We start from the raw sequence: 25,636 nt of genomic DNA, 5'->3' as shown, positions 1-25,636 counted from the left end.
TTCCACCTTCAGATTCGCTTCCAATTCCTCCCTGCTGGTCAGAATCAAGTCTAAAATGGCAGTCCACGTGGTTACTTTCTCTATCTTCTGAAACAAAAAGTTGTCCCAAATACATTCCAAGAACTTATTGGAAATTTTGTGTTTTGCCTTATTACTTTTCCAACAGATGCCTGGCAGTTAAAGTCCCCATTACTGCTATGTTGGTATTCTGGGTATTTTTGTTATTTTTTCTAGCAATATCTCATCATCCTCTTTATCCTGATTTGGTGGTCTATAATAGACCCCTGCCAATATTAAGCCCCCCTCCCTTTTTTTTTTTTAGCCCTTTTATCTTTATCAACGACTCTCAAACTGGTTTGCCTCCCACTTCCTTCTGGGCCTCAGACCAAGTGTATATATTCACGTATAATGTAATACCTTCTCCCTCTGCTTCCTAAACAAGCTATACACCCCTATACCAATATTCCAGTCACGAAATTTATCCATTCAAGTTTGTGTGAAGCCAATTAAGTAGCTTATGTACGAATATTTCTAGTTCTTTCTGTTTATTCCTCATACTCCTAAGCATTTGCGTATAGTCATATAAGACGTTAAGCAGTTTCTCCCACTGATTTCCCTGTTGTGGCTTATGACCATTGTGATGGGGATTGTCACCCCCAGGGTGCAGTCTGGGAGCTGTGGGAACCTCTATGCCCTTCTAACCACCCAGCTGGGCTGGCCCTGTTCACACTGCTTTGTCGGAGATAACAGGGCCTGGAAAAGCTGGCTATATCACCCGACAGGTGGTGCAACACGCCCAACTGAGTTACCTGAGTGCTTTACCTAAGCCACTCAAAGACAGGCAGCCAATTTCCCAGCTCCCTGAATATAATAACCCAGAATTATATTGTCTTACACCGCACAGAAATCTCTACAATGTAAGCTCATTAATAAAATTCGCCTTTCCCTCAATGTGGGAAAGATACGTAACAGCCTTTGCTCACAGAGCTGAGATTTTCCCCAGACACTTCACTTAAAGGCACACCGGTTTAGATAAAGCATACAACAAGTTTATTAACTACAGAAAGACAGATTATAAATGATAGCAAACAGATCAAAGCAGATTACCTAGCAAATAAAAAAACCCGCAAACTAAGCCTAAAATACTAGATAGGATTTGAATTAGCAATTTCTCACCCTAACTGATGATACAAGCAGTCCACCAAGTTTCCATACATAGGCTAGAAATCCCTTTAGCCTGGGTCCAGCACTTCCCCCAGTTTAGTCTTTGTTCCTCAGGTTCCAGGAGTTCTTGTGTGGAGAATGAGGCCAAGAGATAATGTCACACCCCAACTTATGTAGCTTTTCCATATGGTGGGAACCCTTTTTTCCAAACTCAGTTTTCAGTCCAGCTTGTGGAAAAATACAGGTACCAAAATGGAGTTCGGTGTCATGTGGTCTGGTCGCATGCCCTGCTGAGTCATAGTAGCCATTACTCACAGGCTGGCTGAAACATTTACAGGAAGGCTAACCAGGTGGGCAATATGCTTCTCCTAAGGCCTACTGTTTCCCCTAATGGCTCATTACCCTGAACAGGCTCTTCACAACCAACTGTCTAGACTGGAAGCACTTTGCCTAGTGGGTGTCACCCAGGTGTAACCACATTTGAAATACAGATACATAGTAAATATTCATAACTTTAGATACAAAAATAATACATGCACACAAATAGGACAATCGTTCAGCAAATCATAACTTTTCCAATGAAACCTCACAAGATGCATCTTGTATCAGATGCATCATACATTATAATCATATCATAACCATACAACTATGATGAATATGGGGTGCAGTGTCACAACCATAGTGTAGTTTTCTGTGCTCCCTTCCCCCTCCCCCAAACATCTAGCCTTCTGTTAAGGTCGGGATTTTTTATGCTTACCTATGGTCTGCTATCACCTTCCCCCTTTTAATCTAGTTTAAAATCCTCCTCACTAGGCTGGCAAGTTGGTGAGCAAAGATGCTTTCCCTCTTTTTAGTCAAGTGGATTCCATCTCTTCCCAGCAGACCTTCTCGGAACAGCATCCCAGGGTCAAGGAAGCAGACATCCTCCTGTTGACACCATCTGTGCAGCCATGCATTCATATCCAGGATGTATGTGTCCCTGCATGGGTCCTTACACTCAACCAGGAGGATGGATCAGAACACAGCCTGTGTCCTCCCCTCCCCCTTGCTCCCAGGGCACCGCAGTCACTGCGGATCTGCTTGGGGTCAAGCTAGGCAACATCTGCTCATGTGGATGAGCAGCATGGGGCAGTGGCTAGACCAACAGATGAGCCTCGGCGAACTTTCTGTAACATCTGGGATGTGGGCTCCAGGCAGGCAGCATGTCTCCTGAGACATGTCGGGCTGGCAGAATGATGCCTCCGTCCCTTTCAGAAGGATGAGCCATGGAAGAGCAAAAGTCTATATTTCTCTATAAGATGGTGAAAATTTTGCTAACCCTCACCCCCAGGACAGAACTCCTAATCTGGAGTCTCATGCAGGTCAATTTTCAAAAGAGATTTAAGAAAATTAACTAATAATTAGCAATCATATTTTTAGCATTATATTTAGGAACAAACATGAATTTATACCACACCTTTTATTCTAATATCTTGAAGTGCTCTATAAATACTTACATTTCAAAACTCTGTGAGGTAGCTACATTCTGAAATAAATGCATTTTCATAAGAGTAAACTAAAGAGCAGATAGTTTAAGTGACTTGTCCAAGTTTACACAAGCCAGTGCTAGAGATTGGAGCAGAACCCTGGGGTCTTTATTTCCAACTCCCCGGTAAAATTAATCTGCATATAATAAGTAAATGATATGAAATAAAGCAAAAGCATTCACCACTTTTTTACAAAAACACCCAGCAACTGTATGCAACACAAAACAGTAACTGAGAGTCGCATTTTATTTGTCTTTCAGTGTACATGCTCATTATGTATTCTGTTTAATTTACAGAAGGTCTATGTAAACCAAAATGAAAATGAGAGAGGAAACAAAGAAATAGATTGAGGTGTAGAATTTTCTCAGCAAGCAATGATCACAGGAAACAGCACAGATTGAGCAGGAATTCAACAGGAGTAACACCTAAGAATAACGAAGGTAAACAGTAACTTTTTCTTTAGATAGATTCTCAATAGGGCTTTTTTGTTTTAGTAAAACACTCTAGAATGTCACAGTATACAGGAAGACTAAATGGCAAAGAATATCATACGCACAAACTCTTACACTCACACACACCAAATCACATTTATCCCTGCTACTGGTCCAGGATCCAAAACACTAGTTAACATTCTATTTCCTACCTCCCATTCACTGATAAACTATACAGGATTACACTGTACATGGCGTTAATTACAAAAATGTCATATTTACAAAATCTGTACACACATTGTAAAACTCACAAAATCGTTGTCTATGTATCACAACTTGCTACACCAAAATATTAAAAATGGGACAAAATTATACATTTCTCTTTCCATTTTTAAAAAGGGTTAATATGTCAAAGAACACACACTACTTTCCCCAATAAGACTGTAAGAGAACTACAAACCCAAAGCATTCCACTTGAGATAAAATGCAGTGAGCAGCATTTCCTGACTAGAGAAAAGCCTATATCCGGTTTCCTGGGGGTGGGGTGTGCAGTTAGATTACATATACAGAGATGGTGAAATTAGACTGAGGATGTCTTTGGCTAAAACTTTGGCATTAAATAAAAGTCATAGTTCAGAAGACATGGGAAGAGGTTGCTTCGTGCTGGAGGAGTTGGGGAATTTTTCTTTCAATCATCTACGTACTCACTACAAATTCTCTTTCCTTTCTCCTTTTCTACAGGAAATAGGGAGCAGCTGGGGGGTTTGGAACAAACATGTTCCAGTACATCGAGAGATGAGGCACCTGCATTTTCTGTTACGGGACGTATTTTTAAAAATTTTTAAGTATGAAGAAAAATGGTATAAAAAAAAACACCCACTTCTTTCAATCATAGGAATAATCTCTTCCAGATTTTTGTTTTTTTTTGGGAAACGGCATAGGAAAAAAAGTTAGCAAACCAGGCATGGCAGAAAACCAATTGCTTCAGCACGTCAAGTAAATATTAGTGCAGGAAGGTGGACTATTCGTTAGTCCACCACATAAATAAGCTTACTGCACAGCGTACATTAAATAACCATCACACCCCGTACACAGATGCTCCTCAGTGAAGATAACGTTTATCAAGTAATTAAAGTGTATGTAGTGCAAATGGTACACAACCAAGTATTATGCACATGCTACTTGCTTGTTCCGAAGTTACACAAAGATGTGGTGCCTGAAATCCTGGACATATATACACCCTTGTCACACTTGGTACCATGTCCTAAGCCACAGAAATATCGACGTGTTTATATGTGTTTAAGAAACACACTTGGTTTCTTAAAATAGGACCACCACATCAATACAGTAACACAAACACAGGCTAATATCAATACCTGTTTCCAGATGCTCCAAGGCTCAGAAAGTTTGTGCTTCTAACTCTTGCAGTCATTAATGTTCCTTCTGCCAGCTCAGGAAGGATAGACAGTCTCTTCAGGTCTGTGCTGCGCAGGAGACGGCCAACCGAGAGGAGTAAAATGACAACACAGGCATCTAGCTGCTTTCCTCCATCACTAGTTCCATGCCTTATGATGAAGGGTTGAGAGAATTTCCCCTCCGCACCACGCATGGAAGGGAGGAATTTTATTTTGAAAAAAAATCATACCATGCTTTCCATATAAGTGGCAGTAAATCAAGGCACGCTGTACTAGTTTTGTAGCATTTAGATTAGCTGATTTTGAAGATGACGCTTCATTGAGGAAGGTCCGACGTTCTCAGCTGGCTGCTGGGCCTTGCTGGGCCATACAAAGTAACAGATGCTATGTGATTATTCTGCATCACCTGCAAGAGGATGGCAGAAAAAAAGAGAAATTAAAAAAAAAAAAAAATCCCATATGCCAAAGGGAACTCAGAAAGTTGCAAGTGACATAGTTACAGTATTTATATGCTTGAATGAAGAGAGATAAAAAAAAAAATTAAGCAACTGATAGGTGGAATTAAAACACTTAAAAGATCTTTGCCAATTCTGAAAAATTACTATTAAATTTCCAGGCTTCCTTTACAGTCACACTTGTTGTTTAACACGGGCACTCACCACCGCCCACAAGTATTTTGTGAGAACTAAGCACGTCTCCCAATAGTATGAGACATGTATGACAAGACAGATGCACCAGCCTTAAACACAAGAGATGCATTAAACCTGGGGAGAGGGTTGGCAAATGTCCCACTTGTGCCATGTTCCCTGATATTACAGATGCTCTTGAATGCTGGCTCTCGTAGGTATATAGGAAAGACAAAAAGCTGCATTAAAATCCAGAAGCAAACGCCACACCATCTTCTCCCACCCAAATGAATTTGAAAGTTTTTTCCTAACCTCAAAGATCATTCGCTGCAGTCCAAAACAAAACGTTGATCCAAATGGGTTAGTATTGTTTGGAGAGGATGACCTTAAAAAAGAAAAAAAAAAAATGGGTGCATAAGAGGTTGGAATTTCTTCATGTGAAATAGCAGCCACCCATTATTATGTGGCAAGTTGCTCACATTTCTCTTATGCCAAGATTATTTAAATTGGGAGGGATTACATTTATCTGTACTATGATGCTATGCTGCTTTTGGATTTCAAATGGGTCACACCTCAGAGTGGTGCTGAAATATGGGGGGACTTAGGAGGACCTAGTGGAACAAAATAAGCAGTTATTAGTGACTGCAGGTGACCGCTCTTATTCAACCAAGGCTGGAGAGGAAAAACGGAACATAAACCAAGTAACACAGAAGAAGGAGCTCAAGAAAACGAGGACTTTTTCAACGAGACCTTTCTGTGCATGCACACACGTGTGCATCTCTCCCCCACTCCTTTTTCAAGTGAAAATTACTAGGAACCCTATTTTTAAAGGTATCTTCTGCACCATGTATATTAATCTAGAGATTTTAATATATTGAATCTCTAGCAAAGTAGTTATTTATGTTTGAAGTGACATGCCTAATTAAATTTAGAGTTACCTTTAGAAAATTAATGCATTTCTTGACTTTCACATATGCTTCATAAACATTTAAGTTATACAAGAACTAAATGCTGTTTTGTTTTTAAGAGAATTGCAGCAGTCAGTGAATATGGGCCCAATCCAAAGCCCCTCTGAAGTCAAAGGAAAGACTCCCACTGACTGCAATGGACTTTAGGTCAGATCCTTAAAACACCTGGAAAATATAAATTTTAAAGACTTGTTTATACTGTAGTTTCAGCGTAGTTAGGACTGATTTCTGGGTATAGTTTTCTTCCAGATATATTCTATTCTTAAGTTCTGGCTTCTTCTACAATTGGAGAATTTCTTTAACTGAATGTGACATAGCAAATGTGCCTTATAAAGCAAGTTTAGTTGAACTATTCTGAACAATCCACATTAAAAATGGAAGAGCTTGATTCAACAGTGCATTACCATAGTTCTATCTTGATGCTGCTCTAGTGATTTTACAGGAGTAAACTGGAGTAATGCAGTGAGGAATCAGGCCCACAATCATTTAAAAACAAACTCAATAGTAATTAGCATAAGCCTGGTGAAAACAGAGCCACGGTTAAGCATTTCTGAAATTTATGAAAGATTTTGAAAAGATTTATGAAAGACCATGACTTTTAGCCTCACACTGCTCTCACTCTTGTACTCGACAAAATTACTCACATTTTGTAAGTGATTTCAGTGCTGGTGAAAGGTGCTAGAAATGACAGCCATGCAAACTTGTGGCCCGTGCTTTATCCACAGAACTGGCATAATACAGGTAGAAGTAGTGCAAATTTCACATACTGCTCCACCCATGTTCTTCAACCCTGCATGGAGGAGCTACCTCCAGAAAGGGTGAGGAAGGAAGTTTTGACTCCAGGCCCATTCAATCCTTTGAGACCAAGTGCTAATAAGGGTGCTAAGTATGTGGATAATTTGCATTGTGGATACCTGCCCATTGGAATTGGGCTGAGATCACCCATGCTTCATATTACAGATTCCTGATTTCCCCAAATGGTAGTGAGCTTTCCTAGCTAGAGGCAGCAGAACTGATGCTTCAGCAGCAAAGAGATGGCATAAATCCTGATGGTAATTACTACCAGACCTATCCTTGCGGTAATCATCTGTCATCAGCTCACTTCCTGCCAGCAATACAGGATAATAAGACAGACAGCATCTTTACCTATGAAGTACCACTGGCTTTTCCACAGGATGTCCGAGAAGATCCTGAATACTATCCCACTGTAATTACATTAAAAGGGTGTTAGAATAAGAGAGTGACAGGAAAGCTTTTCTTTATACAAAGGGGGAGGTTCATGCACATTTTGGTTGTAGCGTTGGTGCAAACCACAAGGCAGCACAGAGTGCCATGAAGCATGAAGGTTATGTTTACAGAGTGTTTTGTGACTGGAGCCAGCTTTACTCAGCAGAACCTGCAGCTAGGAGACTGCTCTGAGTTTAAAACTAGCTTCCATTTTAGATGGAAAGTGGACTTTAATTGAAAAAAAAAAAAAAAAAGAATGAAATATTATTATAACCTCTGTGGGATTGATGGCAGAAACACAAAGCACAGTGTCCATCATTTTAAGGAGATATTTCAAAGAAGGCGGCATCTGAAATTTCCCACAGGAAGGCACTCTCTTAGAACTTTGCTGAGATCAAGTTAGCATCACTGCCTTTTCTCAGTTACAAAAGCCTTTGGTTGGTTCACTATGCAAGACAGGCATAGTATTTATTTGACTGAGAATTCCCAGTACTATCCACTCCTGTGGCATGACAGCTTATGAAGCTAGCTTTATATTGAAGGGAAGTAACAATGCAGCGAAGGACTGAAGTATATCAAATAATTCAACCAGAAAGCAAAGGAGGATACAGGCCTCCTGCCTTCAGTAAAGCAGTCAATACTCTGCACCGGCATTTAGATATTCTAATTACCATAACACCTGGGTTCACCTCACAAGCCCAGTCTCATTCCCTAGGCTGGCAGGAACTAAAAGTGCTGCAGGGTAGAAGTGTGTGGTGTTTATGCCTACCTGGATGTCAAAGGCATCTCTGCATGTGTAGCGGAAGCTTTTCTACTTAATGCTTCCTTGCTTGGTAAAATACATGATGTATTTAACCAAAAAAATTGATTTACTGTTATCTGGTGGATTTTTTTTTTTACACTATTTTCAGAAGGTTTGAATGATGGGTCATTCATTATGCAATAGAAACCACTGTCAAAAAGTTCTTTACGAAGTGCAGACAACCCCCAAAGCAAGTGCCAAAAAAAATTCACAGGTGTACTCTGAAAAAAGTACCTGGGTAAATGAAATTCCTAAGAATGCAGAGTTATCTTGTCACTACTCTATAGATATTTAATTAATCTGTAACAGTTACTGTCAATCCATCCATGCAAAATTATTTCTAGCTAAACTTCTGATTTTCACCATTAATATTACATTTCAAAGGTATCTCTAATCTTTCTAACTCTTACCTGCCTTAAAATGGGAAACATAACATAATTTACTGGAAGACAAAGCCCAAGGTTTGACTGCACTATATTTCTGACCGTGTTACGAGTAAAAAGTTTGAACTACAACAATTTCACTGAAGAAATCCAAATCCATAAAAAAATTAAAATTAAATTTTGGTGGGAGGAGAGTAATTTGAACTCCCTTATTTTAAAAACCATCTTTCTATACTGCTATTATTTCTGTGACACATGGTCAGAGTTCTGCACACTCAGCAGCCAAGGAATTTATATTGGCAACTGTTCTCGTTCGTTTTATGAAGACTCACCTTGCTGTACGTTGTGCATGTTTCAGTCTGTGAATCCGAACTATCTGTGGAAGGTAAACAAAAAAGGCTCGTCTGGAAATTAAATTTGAACTGGTACTTTCTTTGAAATGTATCCAATATGAGAGTTTGAAAAATGATTTCAGAGATCAGGGAACATGAAAACATAACACTGGAGCAGTAAAATTTACCGATAACCAAAGCGGTCAAAATAACACAAAACAAAAAAATCCCACTGATTAAACATAAATCCACTAGATTAAGTAATAACTCTGGAGACACAGATTTGCCCATTCACTATTTTAAAAAGTAAGCTTTAAAGCTTAAATGGCTTCTAAGAGAAAAAAGAAAATATAGGAGTGAAAGAAACAAGACATTATTTATCTCTCTGTGCACTGAATTGACTTGTCAAAACTGTACAGTGTCAGGTAATATGCATACCGTAGCAACAAATCAACTCTTGTGGATGAGCTACTTTGCAAAGACTGGTTTCAGAGTAGCAGCTGTGTTAGTCTGTATCCGCAAAAAGAAGAGGACGACTTGTGGCACCTTAGAGACTAACAAGTTTATTTGAGCATAAGCTTTCGTGAGCTACAGCTCACTTCATCAGAGCCGGACTAATAAATTTATTAGTCTCTAAGGTGCCACAAGTCCTCCTTTTCTTTTTGCGAAGACTAAGCACCGTATGCATTTGAGAAGCCAACAAATCCTCAGATTTGACCCAGTCACTCCCAAAGCAAAATGGTTTAAGTGCTCCCTACAAGATAAAAACCGCAAGGCACACCTTGATGGAACACTCCTCCCCACTCCCCCCAAAAACATTATGAATATATGGGCACAAGTTGTGCCAACCTCCTCTGCTTTCCAGACTGGCTCCATTTATATGAGCTGGTAGAACTGAAGTGTACAAGAACTTTGCTCTCTGAAGAGCAGAGAAAGCAAGAATCTTGAGAATCTGAATTTCTTGTTTCTCACAAGAATGAAAAAAGACAGAATGGAGGAACAGCATCACATATGGTTTGCACTTCCAACAAACCAGGCACTCCAAATTCCTTGCTGGCCATTTTTCCAGCCTATGAGTGTTTTCCTTCCATCTCTGGACTTTTTAAAATGGAAAACATCTTCTCTGGGGGCAACCATAAAGTGTTCTTTAATCCAACCGAAGGCTCATTTATATTGTCACTCACCACCAAGCAAGTGGTTTCTAATACAGCTGGGTTCAGTGTTTAAGTAATATGCCCACTGTACACCAATGAACTGTCAGCGATAAAATTGCACTGCACATTGCCAGCCCATGGAAGGGTATACAGACTTTTCAATGGACTTCATACTATCAGTGTTGTTAAGTTTCAGTCTGGTGGGTGCATGTTGGGGAAAGAAAAGGGTGAATAAAATAAATCAAATATATCCATAATAGAGGCACAAAACTACTTAGACTGAATACAAGTATTGAAATGTGAGTGTGAAAAACTGCATAAGAGCCTTAGGGAAACATATTTAAATAGGAAGTGAAGGGAAGTAAGTGCTGGTATTCTCAGGTACATCATAAATTTGATTTTCATTTAAACACACACAAGTGTACACCCCACCCCCCTTCCTTTCCCTTATTTTCATCCCAACTCAGATTCTCACTGATGTGACTTCCGTCAAAGCACTGTGCTTTATGCAGGTGAGTGCTTTCAAGGGAGACAATCAATGTTGTCAGTGGGTACGATGACAAAGGGATCTCTGGCAGCAGTTTAGCCAGCATTCTATATCTTGTCTAGGATATTAAAGCCCCAGTTCAACAAGGTACTTACACACATGCCTAGCTATGTTATGCAGGAGGTTAAACTAGACTACCATAAAGGACCCTTTTGGCCTTAAAATTTATGGTTCTTTAAGCATGTGAGTATCCCCGCACTTTAAAGAGATTAATCGCATGCTTAAAGGTTAGGCACATTTTTGAGTACGTTGCTGAATCAGGGCCTGTGTGCAATAAGAGACTTAGGAGGCAAAGTCCTAAACTCTTTCCTGAGCCTGGAGATTCCCAGATGATAGTTACATAGAGGCATATGCCACATACTGTAGGGTCATAGTTATTCTTATGAATAACTCAAATTACATTAAATATAATAAACAGACCTTGTGAGTGGTGAAGGGAAAAGAGTTTCATAAGTGACTATCAAGATAACAGTTTAAAAATTCAACAAAGGTAGATTGGAAGGATCAGATCAGATTCACTTTGCCCTACAACTTTTGGGCCTTAATGAACAACATAATTCATGTTAACAATGCATGCAGCAGCACTCCTCCAGGAAACTAGCAATGCTATGTTATAGCCACACACACGTAGGCCTGCTCAGGGTAAGGAAGGTTAGCCTAAGAATGAAGCGGGAGTGGCCAGTGAACTAAAATCTTTAAACATTTTCCTTACTACACATACTAGAAAACGGTTCAAAAGATCTCTCTTTCCTACTATCGTCAGCACTTCTATTATCTTCTGTTGTTTGAGACTATATTTGAAGTGAAAATTGGTCCACTCTTTTCCCTTTTGTATTTTCTTTCACAAACCCCTGGAGCAGGAGGATGGATTACTGACCTCGCTTAACAGCTAGTGGAATCTTGAATTCACAACGATGGTATCTAGAACATTGAAATTGTAAAGCTGTTACAAAACACAGGAATCAACAGAAACTAGGTAGCACAAATGGACCTAGAAATGCTTTAGTGAGCAGTTCACTGTGACTAAGGGCACATCCACACTGCCCCACAGTTCAGACACGGTGTGCAAATAGTAGTGCACGCCACAGTGCTGCACTGTAACTCTCCCATGTGGATGCTGCGGGCATGAACATGACTGTAGTCAAGATAGCTAGAGATTAGAAGTGTGGGGGAAAAAACCCCACACCACTAACTGAAATAGCTATATCAGCAAAAGCCCTAGCCACAGTTATAATTGCAAAAAAATCCTTTTGCTACTTCAGCTTATTTCATTCAGCGAGCTGGTATAAGCTATATTGGCAAAATAACTGTTGATATAAACTGCGTGTCGCCAAGAGGGTTTGCTGGTATTGCTATGCCAGAAACCCTTCCTAGGGTAGACAAAGACTATGAAATCACAGACTGATGTGGAAAATATGACGTCGAAGGCCTATATCATCAGTTGGGAAATAAACAGTGGGAAGTTTTAAGAAACAGTCTTTGCAAATCATTCTCTTTTGTCATCCAGAGAGAGGAAATGAAAAATTCTCCAAAAAAATTTCTGAACAACATTTGCCAGTAGGCATCACCAGCTCTTCAATGAAGGGGAAAAATACTGGGGAAATTTATGGGAGAATACCATGTTATTGGTTAGATTATGTGACCTCACTGTTCTCTGTCTTCTTGTGAACAGCCACTGAAATATCTACAGGCTCTCTACAGACTATTGCAACATCCACCACACTCCAGTGTATTCACTTTTATAGTTTTAACAGCTAAAACTTCCCAAATGCTGTTCTGTTTCTACTTGTCAAATATACAAAGTCCACCTTGTACAAGCACTGCTTATAATGAGTGAACTAATAACTAAACTATTCAGAATTAAGTTTAAAAGTTTGCTAATGCTCATGACTATCCTCTCTAAAAATGTATGTACTTCCTATCTATGCTGTGATGTTTTATTATTAAACATTACGTGGCATGTGACTTTGAAGTAGTGCTTGCTGTCCCCTCATAAGTCTCTTTCTAATGTATACTTATTAATGCACAAGAGTTAAAAACCAGAGCTAAGAAGTGTCCTAAAAATGGTGGCCTGAAATCCTTCCAAGTTCCCACTAGATGAATCAAAGCTGCTCAACAGAAACTACAGGAACTATAGAAGGTTGACGCAGGATTTACTAGTAGCAGAGTTTGCATTTTTCTAGACTACTTCTCTGTACTCACATGTTAAAGTTGTAATGACCAGGATAATTTGTATGCAAGACAAATTTCTTCACCTTGTGAGTATTTGCATCAAAAAGAATATCCTGTTGAAAACAAAGGAGATAGACATGAGCAAAACAGTTTGGTGAGGGAATGTAGTTTTTCCTCAATATGCAGTAAGAAGGGTCTAACGATATAGTAAAAGTAAAAACAAACAAAACAAAAAAAGCCTTTACAATATAAGAGGGACATTTTATGTATAAATTCAAATCTGTATTTCTTCCAGCAAGTGCATATGCAACTATAACTATATGGCTAGTTTGATGCTGAAATTGCTAATGTTAGCAGTTTCGCTGAGCAAGTCTATTTTATCTGCCTATTATAGTTCACTTTACATTGATGCAAGATGGAAAGCCAACATGCTTATGACACAAATTACCTGAGGTGCTAAAATGAAGATGAACATGGGAGGAAAATTTGTTACGAACTCCACAGAAATACAAAAAAATAAAAGTCAGGCATGGGAACGGCGAAATAGTATCTGGTGGGGTAGAAAAGGCTAGATTTTGGAAACAAGGGCCTCTGTTCCTACACATTAGGGGTGTGATAAGAGCGCTAAAGGGGATGCCAGACAAACACTCAAGAACCACTCCATGGATTGTGGGAAAATGGTAAAATACCATTGTTCAAGTCTGACTTAATTTGAGCATTTGCAATCCCATTTTTCATATTCAAAGATTCCTGAGGCAACCACTGAGAGTTTTGCACAATGTTAGTACTTGTATCAAACACCAACGTGAGATACTTAGTCATTCTCTAAAGGGTACATTGGATGGCTGATTCAAATTAAAAATGGCTTATTTATGGAAGTCTTCAACTTACCACTCCAAGCGTGAAGTAATTAAAAAAGTAGTCATTGCACTTTGATGGAACCTGCTTATGGGGGGAGGGTGAATGAATTTTCATCTGCAAAGAAACCCACATATAGATTTATCAGTGCTTACCATAGCTAAAGTATTATCAATACGTTTACTTTAAAAACAATTTTCCAAGGTCTGGTTTCACACTAGTGTCCATACATTTTCTCTCAGATTCAAATTCTAAATTATCTTCGTGAAAAAGTATTTTATATTTTAATACTGTGAGGAGTCTATATAATCTGGGCTATGTACAACCCAGACTACTGAGGGGTTCCATTTCAATTAGGAGATAAGGGAATTTTATCAGAATATTTATGTAGTAGTCAGCTCCAAATGTCTTCAACAGGAGGAGCTGGGATTGCCTAGCACAGAAATAAGATTATACTACCGGCATTATATAAATAGCAAATAAAAAGATTACTCTAAATTAAAGGAATCCATCTTTAAATACTTTGTTCTTATTGTGTTAACACACCATATATCCCTGCACCCAGAAGTGAGAGATAGGAAAAGACTACTGAAAATGCCTCCTCCTGGCAGCAAAGCGAGAAGAGTAGATATCAAAGTCCTCCAGGTATCTGTGAAAAACTTATTCTATTGCCTAATACAGAAAAAGGTTTATATGCCTCTATGTACACCTTTCAGTGAAATAAAGATGAGGCAGGAGGAATTCAGAAGAGTTTAAAAGTGAAAACTGCTGTGGAGGTAGCTTTAAATAAATATAAATGATAATTAGGTTAAAAATGTAAAGCCTCATGCTTACTGCAGGATCACCAGCTGCTGGCAACAGTTTGATCTGACATGAGGGTGTGTGTGTGTGTGTTATATACATAAATAGTGAGTGTGTTTTTTCATATTATAAACATAAAGAACACACACAAATTTTACCTAAAATGTACCTTTAATTTTAATTAAAAAGAAAAAAAAACCCAGAAACCAGCGTACAGTTTTTAGGACTTGTCCATATTCAAAGTTGAAGCAGTTTACATTGGTTTGGAAGCAGATTAAGTTAATCCAGTGCAAGACAGTGTAGGCACCTGTAGTTTGATTTAAATTAGGTTTATACATCAATTATTGATTCCTTACTAAATTAAACTAAACCCATATAAACCAGGTTTAAATCAGATTAAGAGAATGTCCAGCCTGTGTTTTGCACCTGTTTAAAATCAGTTAAAAAACCCCACACCATCTTTAAACTGCAGCAACTCTGAATATAGACATGGCCCTAGAATTAGGAGTGCCTTTTCCTACCTTGTCTTCTGACTTGTAAAAGACTTTGTGCGGAGACCCCAAAGTGCTCAGAACATCTTGGCATGAATCACCAAAGTACACACAGCGCTCAAATACCCGCATCTTGGCATCAGCTAATACACCTGGGCCACAGCCTGAAGAATGGGGAACAACAGCCTAATGTTCATAATTCCTCGATCACAACACTACACAAAGAATGAATAATCACAAATCCCAGCACCTAGCTGGTTAAGGGGATGGAATGCAAAGAAGTTCCTTTAAGACAATTTTGCTGTACTGAATTCAGTTCTTAACTCTGATGGCAGTTTACACACAAAAAGGTCTCATCTAGGTAATGTGGTTAACTGTCATAGACCCTTATTTTAATGGCTAAATTAATTGAGTATGATTCCCTGAGCAGTGGAATAAGAACAACTCTTCCCCTATCTCTTTTCATTTTTCAAAATGCAGTTTACTTATTTGCACTGTCAGTCTCAAATTTGATCAATTGGTATCAAGTATAAGTGTGAGCAGTTAGCTATGTCTGTAAGAGGTTTAACTGCAGTATTGGAAGCACTGTGGGAGTTGTACGGTTTTAAAGGTTATAAAACAGTGTGTAATCTGACCAGACAAAAAAATAAGGCTCGTGCAACAGAATTCTTAGTCAGTACTGTTTTAGGCCAAAGAAATATACATCACATTCTCACTGGAGAGTTTCTAGCTTTTATTAGCTACACAGTAAGTAAATTCATATATACACACAATGCTTATTTAAATAAGTGCACTGAATCACAGCTACATAGATGCATGGTTGAAACATTGTTTGAAATTATGAAAGGAATCACTGTATATATAATGTTCCATTTCTCTACTTTGCTGCGTAGGCATTACAACTCAAGGTATTTTTCAACCAAAGTAGCTTTAATCCAAAACAAATAAACAACCTCCCCCAAACAAAAATCAGATGAACAAATCAGGAAATTAATTTCTTTATATATTAGAGGGCACTGAAGTGCAATATACCAGAATTAAAGTTTTAGATGAGCTGGTTGCTGGATAGGCATAAACGGGCAATTCACAAGGCAAGATTAATTGTACTATGTCGCCAATGGCTCCAACATGAATCCCATGACCAGAAGTTCTCTACAGCTCTAGCCTTTCACTGCCAAAAATCACTTAAGTAAGGCAATCATGGTGTGAAAGGGTGCTGAATCACAACAGAGGCCATAAAAGTAGTATTTGCCTATCTGACTATGTCTTCACAAGCCTCATGGGGAGCCTAAGGTACAACATGGCCAGCTAACATGGCTTCCAAAGTACGAGGATGCAACCTAACAGGGCTTTTCAAATGTGTTACCACGATTCTCTCTCCCCAACACACACACACACTTTTTGCCCATTTTGACATACCCGCTATGTCTAGCTAGTGGTTGGGCAGCGATGTAAGTCAGGGATAAACATGCCTTGCCTCTAAGAGAAAAATTTTAAATGTAATACTGAGAGCATAATTAGTATTTTTATTTATGATTTCCAGAAGTGGTTTTTCAATTCATGGAGAATTCAGTTTTTCTTACCCAAACAGCTCTCTCACTGTAATTGAGAGAGTTTTCTTGAGAGCCAAAAGGCGGCTAGCTAGTGCTGCCTCCTGGTCTGTGGTATCTCGTAAGTATTATAAAGAGAAGGAAACCCAATCAAGCCAGCTTTGACTTCTTCAGCAAGAGTTACTGTAAGTTAACTCACTTACACAGAAACTAATTCTAGAAGGGGTGGAGAATGAATTAACTGGAGGAACTAAGTTCAGCTAGGAAAGAATGATACATGGCAAGTTTGTCCTTTAGCAAGTTCTAGAAGTCTGACAGCTAATATAACATTTTAATAAAGATTTTATTTATTGCTAACATCATTTCCTTTAAGTCTCAGGTATGTATGTTATCTAGACATGACACTCTACCTTAAAAGTATCCAATTTTTCAAAACCATTTATATTATCTGGATAATATAGCTAACTCCTTCCCTACTACACCAGGATATATGATCCCTGTCCTAGGCAGCTCTCCATTATCTTCCTCTGTAAAGACAGAAGCAAAGTAACTTTAACAAATCTGCTACATTTTTATTCATTGTTTCTTACGCCTCATTTTTTTTAAAGCTTTCCCTCCCTCCATTTTTTACCTTGTGTGTACTAAGAATATATGAGTTCTCTCAACATGACCATGTCTAAAAAAGTCATATCACTGAGAAAATAAGCCCTGCTACTCAAAAGAAGAATTTGAAATAAACTGAATATGTTTTTGACAATATTTTAAAGCCCTTTAAAGGAGCAGTCACCTAGTGGCATCTCTGAGCAGGCAATGAACCTTTCTTCTTAGTCTAGATGTCCAGCCATCAAGAGAACACAGAGTAAATACCAATCAACTCATGTCACTTGTAATGCCACCTCCACTGAATTTAGAATGACAGTGGCATTGTGTAGTGATGGTGTTTCAGTGTTCAGGGCACACACCTACCTGAGGTTTCATTGTTTCTGACAGGGTTTTCCTGTGACAGACAACATCTGTTTATTTTTCTGGGCATATGCACAGAATAAAACAAATTCCACTGCCAAAAAGAAACTCCATGAACTTGGAATTGAAAAAAGTTTCCACAGCCATCTGTGATTTCTCCGTGAGTGTGGATATGCAGCAACGGTAAGATACTGTTTCATAGGGGGCTTAAAAGAAGATGTGCAAAACATTTTGAAACCCACCTATGAAAAGACAATAAGATAGCTAACGCATATTTCATTCGAATTTGTCCCTCCTTTCCTGACTAAAAGTGAGGGCAACAAAACATCTGTTCTCAGTAATACCTGCAGTGAGTAAGCGGAGCCGTAAACCTGAGGGTCCAGTTCCATCTCTCAGAACATCAACGTTCTCTGCATACACGTTACCAAGGAAACAGCTGAGGGGCATGAGGGGAGCCCTGGAACAGTTAGATCAGATATAACAAAAACAAACACTGGAAATGCTTAAGATAAGAATTTTCTGCTAACTCTCCAATGACAGAAGCTAGTACAATACATTAAAGCAAAGCATATTAGTGTTGACATGGGAGAGCCTAACTCACCTAGAATGAAGGGGCTGAAGTAATTTTTGAGACGGTCAACTCAAAAAAAGCTCACACTGTCTACAGCCTTGTTAAGCAGCACAATAAATAAAAATGCAACATGAAAGATTGGGTCCTGTACTAACTAAAAACCAATTCAAAAAGATCTAGAAATTACAGCAGCTGCATCCAGCACTTGGGACTTTATAATTATATATCTCACATTATACCGGAACATATTGTTTCAGACAGTTTTTGGTTTCAGATGTACTTCTTGTGAAAATAAGGGCCATATTGTGCTTATACATGTTTAACTCACAGCTGCCGCTAGAACTAAACAACATGTGTGTGCAATGTGGAGGCTTCTACACATGACACTGCCAGCACTTCTCTCTCTCCAGCTCAAGTATTCCTGCTAGTCCAGTCTTGGACCATTCCTGAATACAGATGTCTCAGTGTACTGATTTCTGCTGTGGTTTGTTGATGTGAGTTAGCATCTAAAGTCTATTTTAAGATCATAAAACACGTGCCTCCTAGTCCCTAGATTTTAATTGATTCACATTGTCATTTGTCACCATTTCTAAATGTCAAAGTATCTGAATTATTTTAAAGGGGCATCATCAACATGAACTCTAGACAATTAATATTTTTTGAAGAAGTTTAAGCTGCACCATCTGTTCCTCAGTTTACTTGCCAATTTTCCTTTTTAAATCTCTTTCAGTTATAATCACCTAATTAATTGCAACAGTAGCAGGTAAGGAATTTACAGAAAGGTAATATACTTTTAAGACAATATGTGTACTTCCCTTAAAGTTATTTTTTCCCAATAATGTGCATTTTTCTGTGCCTGAGTGAATACATAACTTGCCTGTGAGCTGAGGCTTTTATGCATGCACACATATATTAAAACCCACCATTCCACCGATGGGTGGAGGAAAACTTTCCCAAAGCGCTTGATTCTAATTAGACTACAATGTCCACATAAACAAGGTCCATTATAATGTATCCCCTTCTCTTGCTCATTAATCCATCCGGGCATTAGTCTTCCCCAGGAAGAAAAATACTTTCAGAAATACTGAACCTTGAAGTAACGGTAACAGTACAGTATTGCTTAATATGGGACAATGAAATGCCATGTCAAATATGAATGTAACAGTTCATTCAGATGGGAAAAAAAGACATAAGGATTCATTCTCCTATTAATAAGGGATTTATACAAGTAATTCCCATTCATACTCACGGAAGTTAGACATACAAATCCCCTGAGCATCAATGGGATAGAAATAAGCTATATATGACATATTATTCATACGCTAAATAAGCACGGAGATTGCTATTTTATTATTTGCATTGCAGTAAAGCTTAAGGGCCCTAATCAGAAATTGAGGCCCCATTGTGATAGACACTGTACAAACAAATAGCAAAAATATTGTTCCTTGCTATAGTCAGCTTCACTTAGCTAAATAAAGGGCATTAGTGTACATGCAAACTGTGTAAGTACAGTGCCTTTTCCAAATACAGCTCGTATCCTCACTCTTGGAGCATGTAACCTCACTTTTGGGGAAGAGTTTTCTCTTGAGTCTCACTTGCTTCTTCCATACTACCCCACCTATCCTCCGAGTTCAATTTTGATCTTCGTTGATTTAGGGAAAGGAGAAAAAATCATTTTAGATATTGGTTAACCACCCTTGACAAATCAGCTATACATACTTGGTATCCTGCAGGCTGTTTCCATTGTAGATGTACATTCGTTTCACAGTTGCACCATGGGGAATTTGCAGAGAAGCTAGGCCATGAGCAAAGTTAGGCTGTGGATATATAAAAACATTTGAACTGACTATTATATACTGTATGACAAACATATACATTACTCTAAAAACACACATTTCCATTCAAAATATTGCACTAGACAACTGTATTTGTAAATACAGACCATACATCTCTAGGTATAGTTAACCTGAATATCTGTACACTACAACTGCAGGAAAAAAAGCCACTGGAAAATATTAGCTTGCACTACACTGTTCATTGATGCTCATGGTGGGGTGGAAAAGCTCAATTCTTTAACCTACCCTCTGCCAGATGGCTATAGTTTTTCAGCTCCCTAACATAAGCCACACATATACCCAAAAAGAAAAGGAGTACTTGTGGCACTTTAGAGACTAACAAATTTATTTGAGCATAAGCTTTCGTGAGCTACAGCTCACTTCATCGGATGCATTCAGTGGTTGAATGCATCCAATGAAGTGAGTTGTAGCTCATGAAAGCTTATGCTCAAATAAATTGGTTAGTCTCTAAGGTGCCACAAGTACTCCTTTTCTTTTTGCGAATACAGACTAACACGGCTGTTACTCTGAAACATATACCCAAGACACTCTAGTTCAGGACTAGTGTTTGAAAAAGTTTATAGGCTTTGAAAGCATTTGTTCTGGTATACTACATTATTTATGGTCCTGGAAAATTATAGAAAATGGGGCCTTTAACATGTGGGTGACATTTTTTTTTTTTTTTTAAATCTTATCAATCTTTTGTCGTATTATTCACGCTTGCTTTCTAAAACCCGTTAATAGCTCCCCAAAAATTTAAGAATTAATGTTTGTACCTCTGCTGGTTTGGAGAATGTCTTTGTCAGAGAAAATACCTTATCTGTTTCCTTTCAGTATTCTTTCCTTCTCCAATCCCTCCAACACAATTCAATGTTATTTATGTATGGATAATTTTTACAATGATTTTAAAATCTGTTGTTAAAGAAGAGTGGTGCTGAAGAAGGAAATCTGACACTGTCCTAGGTGAGTCTGTTTATAGGTATGCATATTGAACATAAACTTCACCTATAAAAGACTGTCTCCACAACATTATTCAAACACACACCACTAGCTTTGGAAAGGAAAATAATTTGTCGTGCTATGTTGTTCCCTGCCATAACACAAAGACACAGAAACAACACACAGAAAAAATAAATATGCAAAAGAGTCTCCTACTTTAACTGTTTTACTTCAATAGGACCTCACCTAAACTAAACGTGTCAACGTTTTTTACTATGAAAAAATATTTTGTAAGAAAGAACAGGAAGCGTAGCAGGAATAACTGACGTTTCACTATATCGCTATCATTTCACACACTGTCTCCTTTCTAACGTAATTAGTCCTAAATCCTAACAATCTGGAAGTCTAAGACAAGAGAAAACCAAATTAATAGTATTTAAGAAAAATGACTGTCAATGTCATTTTAATATGGTCAGTATTATTCTCTAGTCATTTCTAAATACAGATGAAATTCTTGTTTGCCTTTTGACTACACTGAGCCGAAGTTTTCATTGCGTTTTCCCACAAGGAGGCTTACAGGCGTTCTTTGAATTTTTGATACAATGAAGTGAGCTGTAACTCACGAAAGCTTATGCTCAAATAAATTGGTTAGTTTCTAAGGTGCCACAAGTACTCCTTTTCTTTTTGCGAATACAGACTAACACAGCTGTTACTCTGAAACCTGAAATTGGGTAGTGTTCTTTACAATATGTAGTACTTTGCAACAGACATGACATTCATTGCTTTGTGAGGTCTTTCTGGATTTCCACACAATCCTTCCTAATCCTCAAACAAACAACTGTCATCTGCAGATTTCACTACTTCACTGTTCAACCACTTTTCCAGGATGTTTTGATGGGGGAACTCCATTGCTGATCTCCTTCTGATGCTGATCATTTATTCCTAAGCTTTGTTTTCTACCTCTCCAACAATTTATAATCGATGGAAGAACTTTACCTCTCATCATAAGAAAATGTAGTAACCTTAATAGCCTCTTGTGAGTAACTTTGTGAAAGGCTTAGAAAGTGAAAATCAATTCTAGCTTCTATTTGGAGACTCTTGTTAAAGAACTCTAATAGTGTTGAGAGGCACAATTTACCCTGTCAAGACATGCTCTTATTAGGTGTTTTGTAACTACCCATAATTATTTTTCCAGTTAGTCCGTCAAAGTTGGTACTGAAATAAGATGCATAGGTCTACAATGGTTAAGTTCTTTCCTAGCAGCTCTTTTTTAAAAAAAAAAAATAGGCACAACATTGGCTATTCTCCAGTCTCCTAGTAGAATACCTGATAAAAATAAAATCTTTCATTAAGCAGTTCAGATAGCTCATTCTTACATGCCTTCAGAACTCTTGGGTGAATACCATCTGAACCTGGTGGTGTATTGCTATTTAGTTTATCAATTTGTTCCAATGCTTTTTTTGACACCTCATTTGCGGACACTATCAATTATCTGCAAAGGATACCTTTTGGGTAGGTATCTCCCTAGTCTCTTACTTGTTGAAGATGCATACAAAAGTCATTAAGCTTCTTTGCAATGCCCTTAACCTCTAAATGCTCTCTCTACACATAGCTAGCCTACTGATCTGGGAATTAGCTCATATAATGAGAACATATGCCACTATATTGGCTAACCTATTCCCCCCCTCCCCCCTTCCAGTTTTGGTCATGGAATCCAACACTGTACAATATGCATTGCCTTTAGGTGATGAGAATGGATCACACAATAGAGGGTATTTTCATTAACACAGAAGTGAGTTATACAGCATTACCATAGTAGGTCTGATCTTGCTTCCAGTGAAGTCAGTGTGATATATGTCACCAGCTTCAATGGATATAGGATTAGGCCCACTTACGCATTTAGTAACCTATCAAAACATTTAGTGAATAAGGAAACCTATATAGCATAACACATGTAATTCTGATTTCCAGACTTTCCTATCTAGCAAGCGTATTTTACGCCCTCTATTCTAGTTAGCTGCACAATCACTTTGGAGGAATTGGAACAGAATTTATAGATAATTTGAGATTAACTAAAGCAAAAGCAAGGCTTACTTTAACTGAAATATTTTAGATATTAGTTGGGTGTTCACATTTGAGAAGCAAATTTTAGAGATTCTGCTCAATAATGAAAATGCTACTCCCTATTAGTTTTGGAAGCAAACCCTCCATCCACACCCTTCTGCTAAAAGCCAGGCATGATCTTTGGCTTTGAAATGATTATGCTTAAGGTAAGAAAATGCGTCAGAGCACAATTTAAGACTTAAATTTCACCCAGATGAAGGGCCTGTTTTGCTTGCAGGCAAATATAGGTGATATTTTGCAATGGTTACCAAGACAAAAAACAAACAAGCAGAGTATCTATTAACTAAGAATGATTCCTGACCTCGTACTTCGGAGTTTCAGCCCATGAGTCCAATTGAAAAGAAAAAGACAGCCCTCTGAAATTGAGGTGAAAGAGTTGTTCAGCTGAGTTGTACACTGGAAAAAGAAAGAAAATGGAATTACAGAAAGAGACAGTAATTTCTCTAGTTCAGATCTAGCAGCTCTTTGTATCACTTCAGTCTGCTGTTTCTGCATGCTCCTGACTCAGCAAAATATCCGAGAAGAATAAAATACCATGACATAATATGGAATTGTAAGATCTCACATCACAGCAACGTTCCCCATAAACCGCGTGCACACAGAACAACCTTGAATATGCCGTGTATCACAAATATTGCTGCTCAGCCCCAAGTCAGGTGACAGGCACCCAGCCACACTGCCTACAACAAACATGATGGCAGAAGAGTTGACTCCGGACCATGTGAATGCCAAGGCCACAGCAAGAAGAGGCTCCATGTGAGATTTTGCTCCCTGTCACGAGAGGAGGAAGGTTTCTGTGGTTACAGGGAATGTGCCAGTGAAAGGCAGCATGTCACTTGCTTCTTCCCCTACCTTGCATGAAGGCAAGTTCCCCGCCACCCTCAGCACAGAACAACCTCATGTCCATCTGGGCCTGCTGCCCTCAGGAGCTCCACAGATCCCAGGAGCAGGAGTTGTAACCCTGATCTTTCCCAGGGACCCTGCCCACCATCATATACATTCCAGGGAAGACAACACCCCAGGAATTGTCCTGATGGCTCCTCCTGCCACATTCCCCCTTGGTTGCCCCTCACACACACACCCAGCTCCCTGAGAATCCTCCCCAAACTACCCAAAGTGACTCTCCTTGAGTACCCCCAAAATCCTCCCTCCTCTCTCTCAAATGTTCCAAATACCGCCCGCTCCCAATCATATACACTGCCAGTCCTGGAGGTGGGGCTGATTCTGCCTCCAGGATCCCTCTCATTCCATGGGGCTGAGCAGAGAGAATGCGCCCTTCCTACTCTTGGCCCCGCAGGCTCTGCCCCTCCCTGTGCCCCCCCGCCACCCCAACTGGTACACAGGCTCATGTGCTCTCCTGATAGTCTGCACCATGCAAAGCTAGAAGGTCCTGATTTCTGAGGTGGGTGGGGACTGGATCTTCCTCATTTTTCTGGGGCTGCTCATGGCACTGGTGAACGGGGCCACTGTCAGCCAGGGGAACTGGCCCTGGGGTGTGCATGGTCAGGTATGGTTTCAGCTGGGGTGGGGGGGAAGAGGAGGGGCATGGACCTAGGTGCCAGCCAGGGGAGCAGGGCTTGAGGGAGGAGGTGGCGGCTGGCTATGGTGTCCCTCACTGTTGTTTTTTTTTTTGTTTTTTTTTAAGTCTTCTTACACTGAACTAACTTACTGCTGTGTTGCTACCACTGTGTACAGTACCTCCCTTGTTTCCAGTTGCCTATTCCTCTGGCTAACACCGTACCAGCCACCTCACCCAGCCTCAAGACCTGTTCCCTGAGAAGCGTGCATTTGCCCAAAGACAAAACCGTTGTGTAGTGGCATTTGCAGCCTGCTCAGGCCAAAAACAGTTTAGTGGGAACTCTGCTGCATCACAGGAAACAAATAGGTGAAGTGTCTCGAAACAGGGAGTGGAGAAGAAGGTAATACTTTCACAGGGAAGTCAAGCTATCTTAAGAAGTAATATATAAAGAGAAATAACTAAAGAAATGGCTATTGAAGACTCTAAGCACCCTAACACAGTGTTAACAATATAATTAAATCTCAATAGCATTAAAATAGTTCATTCAACAGGAACTCAGCCAGTCAGTCACCAACCCCATTCCCCCCAAACCCTCCTTCCCACTCCTTCTTCATTATAGGAAGCATGACCGTAGCCCACTACAAAAACCCTATCAAACAGACATTTTGCACTGTGCCCAGATGGTCATTAAATTCATGATTTTGAACCAGGGGTGTGTGTCTATTTGTGTACACAAATTCTAGAGTCTCAGGGTCATCACAATGAAGGCTCTGCCAGTGCTTCCTTTCAAAGTGGTTCCAGCTCAAGCACCCCTTCCTTATCCGTAAAATGGGGATAATGAGCACTTTGTGAAGTGCTTTGAGATCTACTAATAAAAAGCACTATTGAAGAGCTAGCTATTATTACAGACCACAGCTGTGGTGGTCTGGCACATGGAAAGAGGTAATCCATCAACTATGATTGTCCCAGGCCATTTAGGACTTTATAGGGCATAACCATGGTCATTAAAAGCAGCATTAGCCAGAAACAGTTTACCAGTCAGTTTGCATAGGATGTTCCGAAATATGGAATACAGAAGAGTTCTGGCAGTCATGGGCCCTAATTTACTGCAAAGAATTACTTAATATTTGCTATAAATGGTGAAGACAACAACAGTGGCAAAAGCAAAGAGGGAAACCTCAAACAAAAGAGAAGTTGTAGTCTTTCATCACCTTCCCGTTTACTGTCACTGGATGATG

General features: G+C 39.2%; 1 protein-coding gene across 7 annotated transcripts in view; it reads right to left on the bottom strand.

The window, feature by feature from the left end:
• Nucleotides 1-1,033: 1,033 nt before the first annotated feature.
• The window catches only part of PHAF1 (phagophore assembly factor 1), a 48,359-nt gene continuing 23,756 nt past the window's right edge, over nucleotides 1,034-25,636 (bottom strand). For 5 of the 7 annotated variants that reach the window (XM_084644665.1, XM_084644668.1, XM_084644664.1 and 2 more), the window contains exons 7-17: nucleotides 23,181-23,275; nucleotides 19,701-19,798; nucleotides 17,755-17,867; nucleotides 14,928-15,061; nucleotides 13,639-13,722; nucleotides 12,778-12,860; nucleotides 11,453-11,496; nucleotides 8,875-8,918; nucleotides 7,277-7,335; nucleotides 5,475-5,547; nucleotides 1,034-4,942 (exon numbers count right to left, since the gene is read on the bottom strand). In XM_084644665.1, coding sequence (XP_084500791.1) covers nucleotides 4,853-4,942; nucleotides 5,475-5,547; nucleotides 7,277-7,335; nucleotides 8,875-8,918; nucleotides 11,453-11,496; nucleotides 12,778-12,860; nucleotides 13,639-13,722; nucleotides 14,928-15,061; nucleotides 17,755-17,867; nucleotides 19,701-19,798; nucleotides 23,181-23,275 — 917 coding nt within the window. In that variant the 3' untranslated portion in view covers nucleotides 1,034-4,852. The remainder of the gene's footprint in view (nucleotides 4,943-5,474; nucleotides 5,548-7,276; nucleotides 7,336-8,874; nucleotides 8,919-11,452; nucleotides 11,497-12,777; nucleotides 12,861-13,638; nucleotides 13,723-14,927; nucleotides 15,062-17,754; nucleotides 17,868-19,700; nucleotides 19,799-23,180; nucleotides 23,276-25,636) is intronic. The other 2 variants (XR_014713758.1, XM_084644669.1) reach the window with 2 other exon arrangements.

The sequence above is a fragment of the Lepidochelys olivacea genome, assembly GCF_965140295.1.
Source record: "Lepidochelys olivacea isolate rLepOli2 genome assembly, chromosome: 12".
Lineage (NCBI taxonomy): Eukaryota > Metazoa > Chordata > Testudines > Cheloniidae > Lepidochelys > Lepidochelys olivacea.
This window is presented reverse-complemented; position numbering and strand designations above follow the sequence as displayed.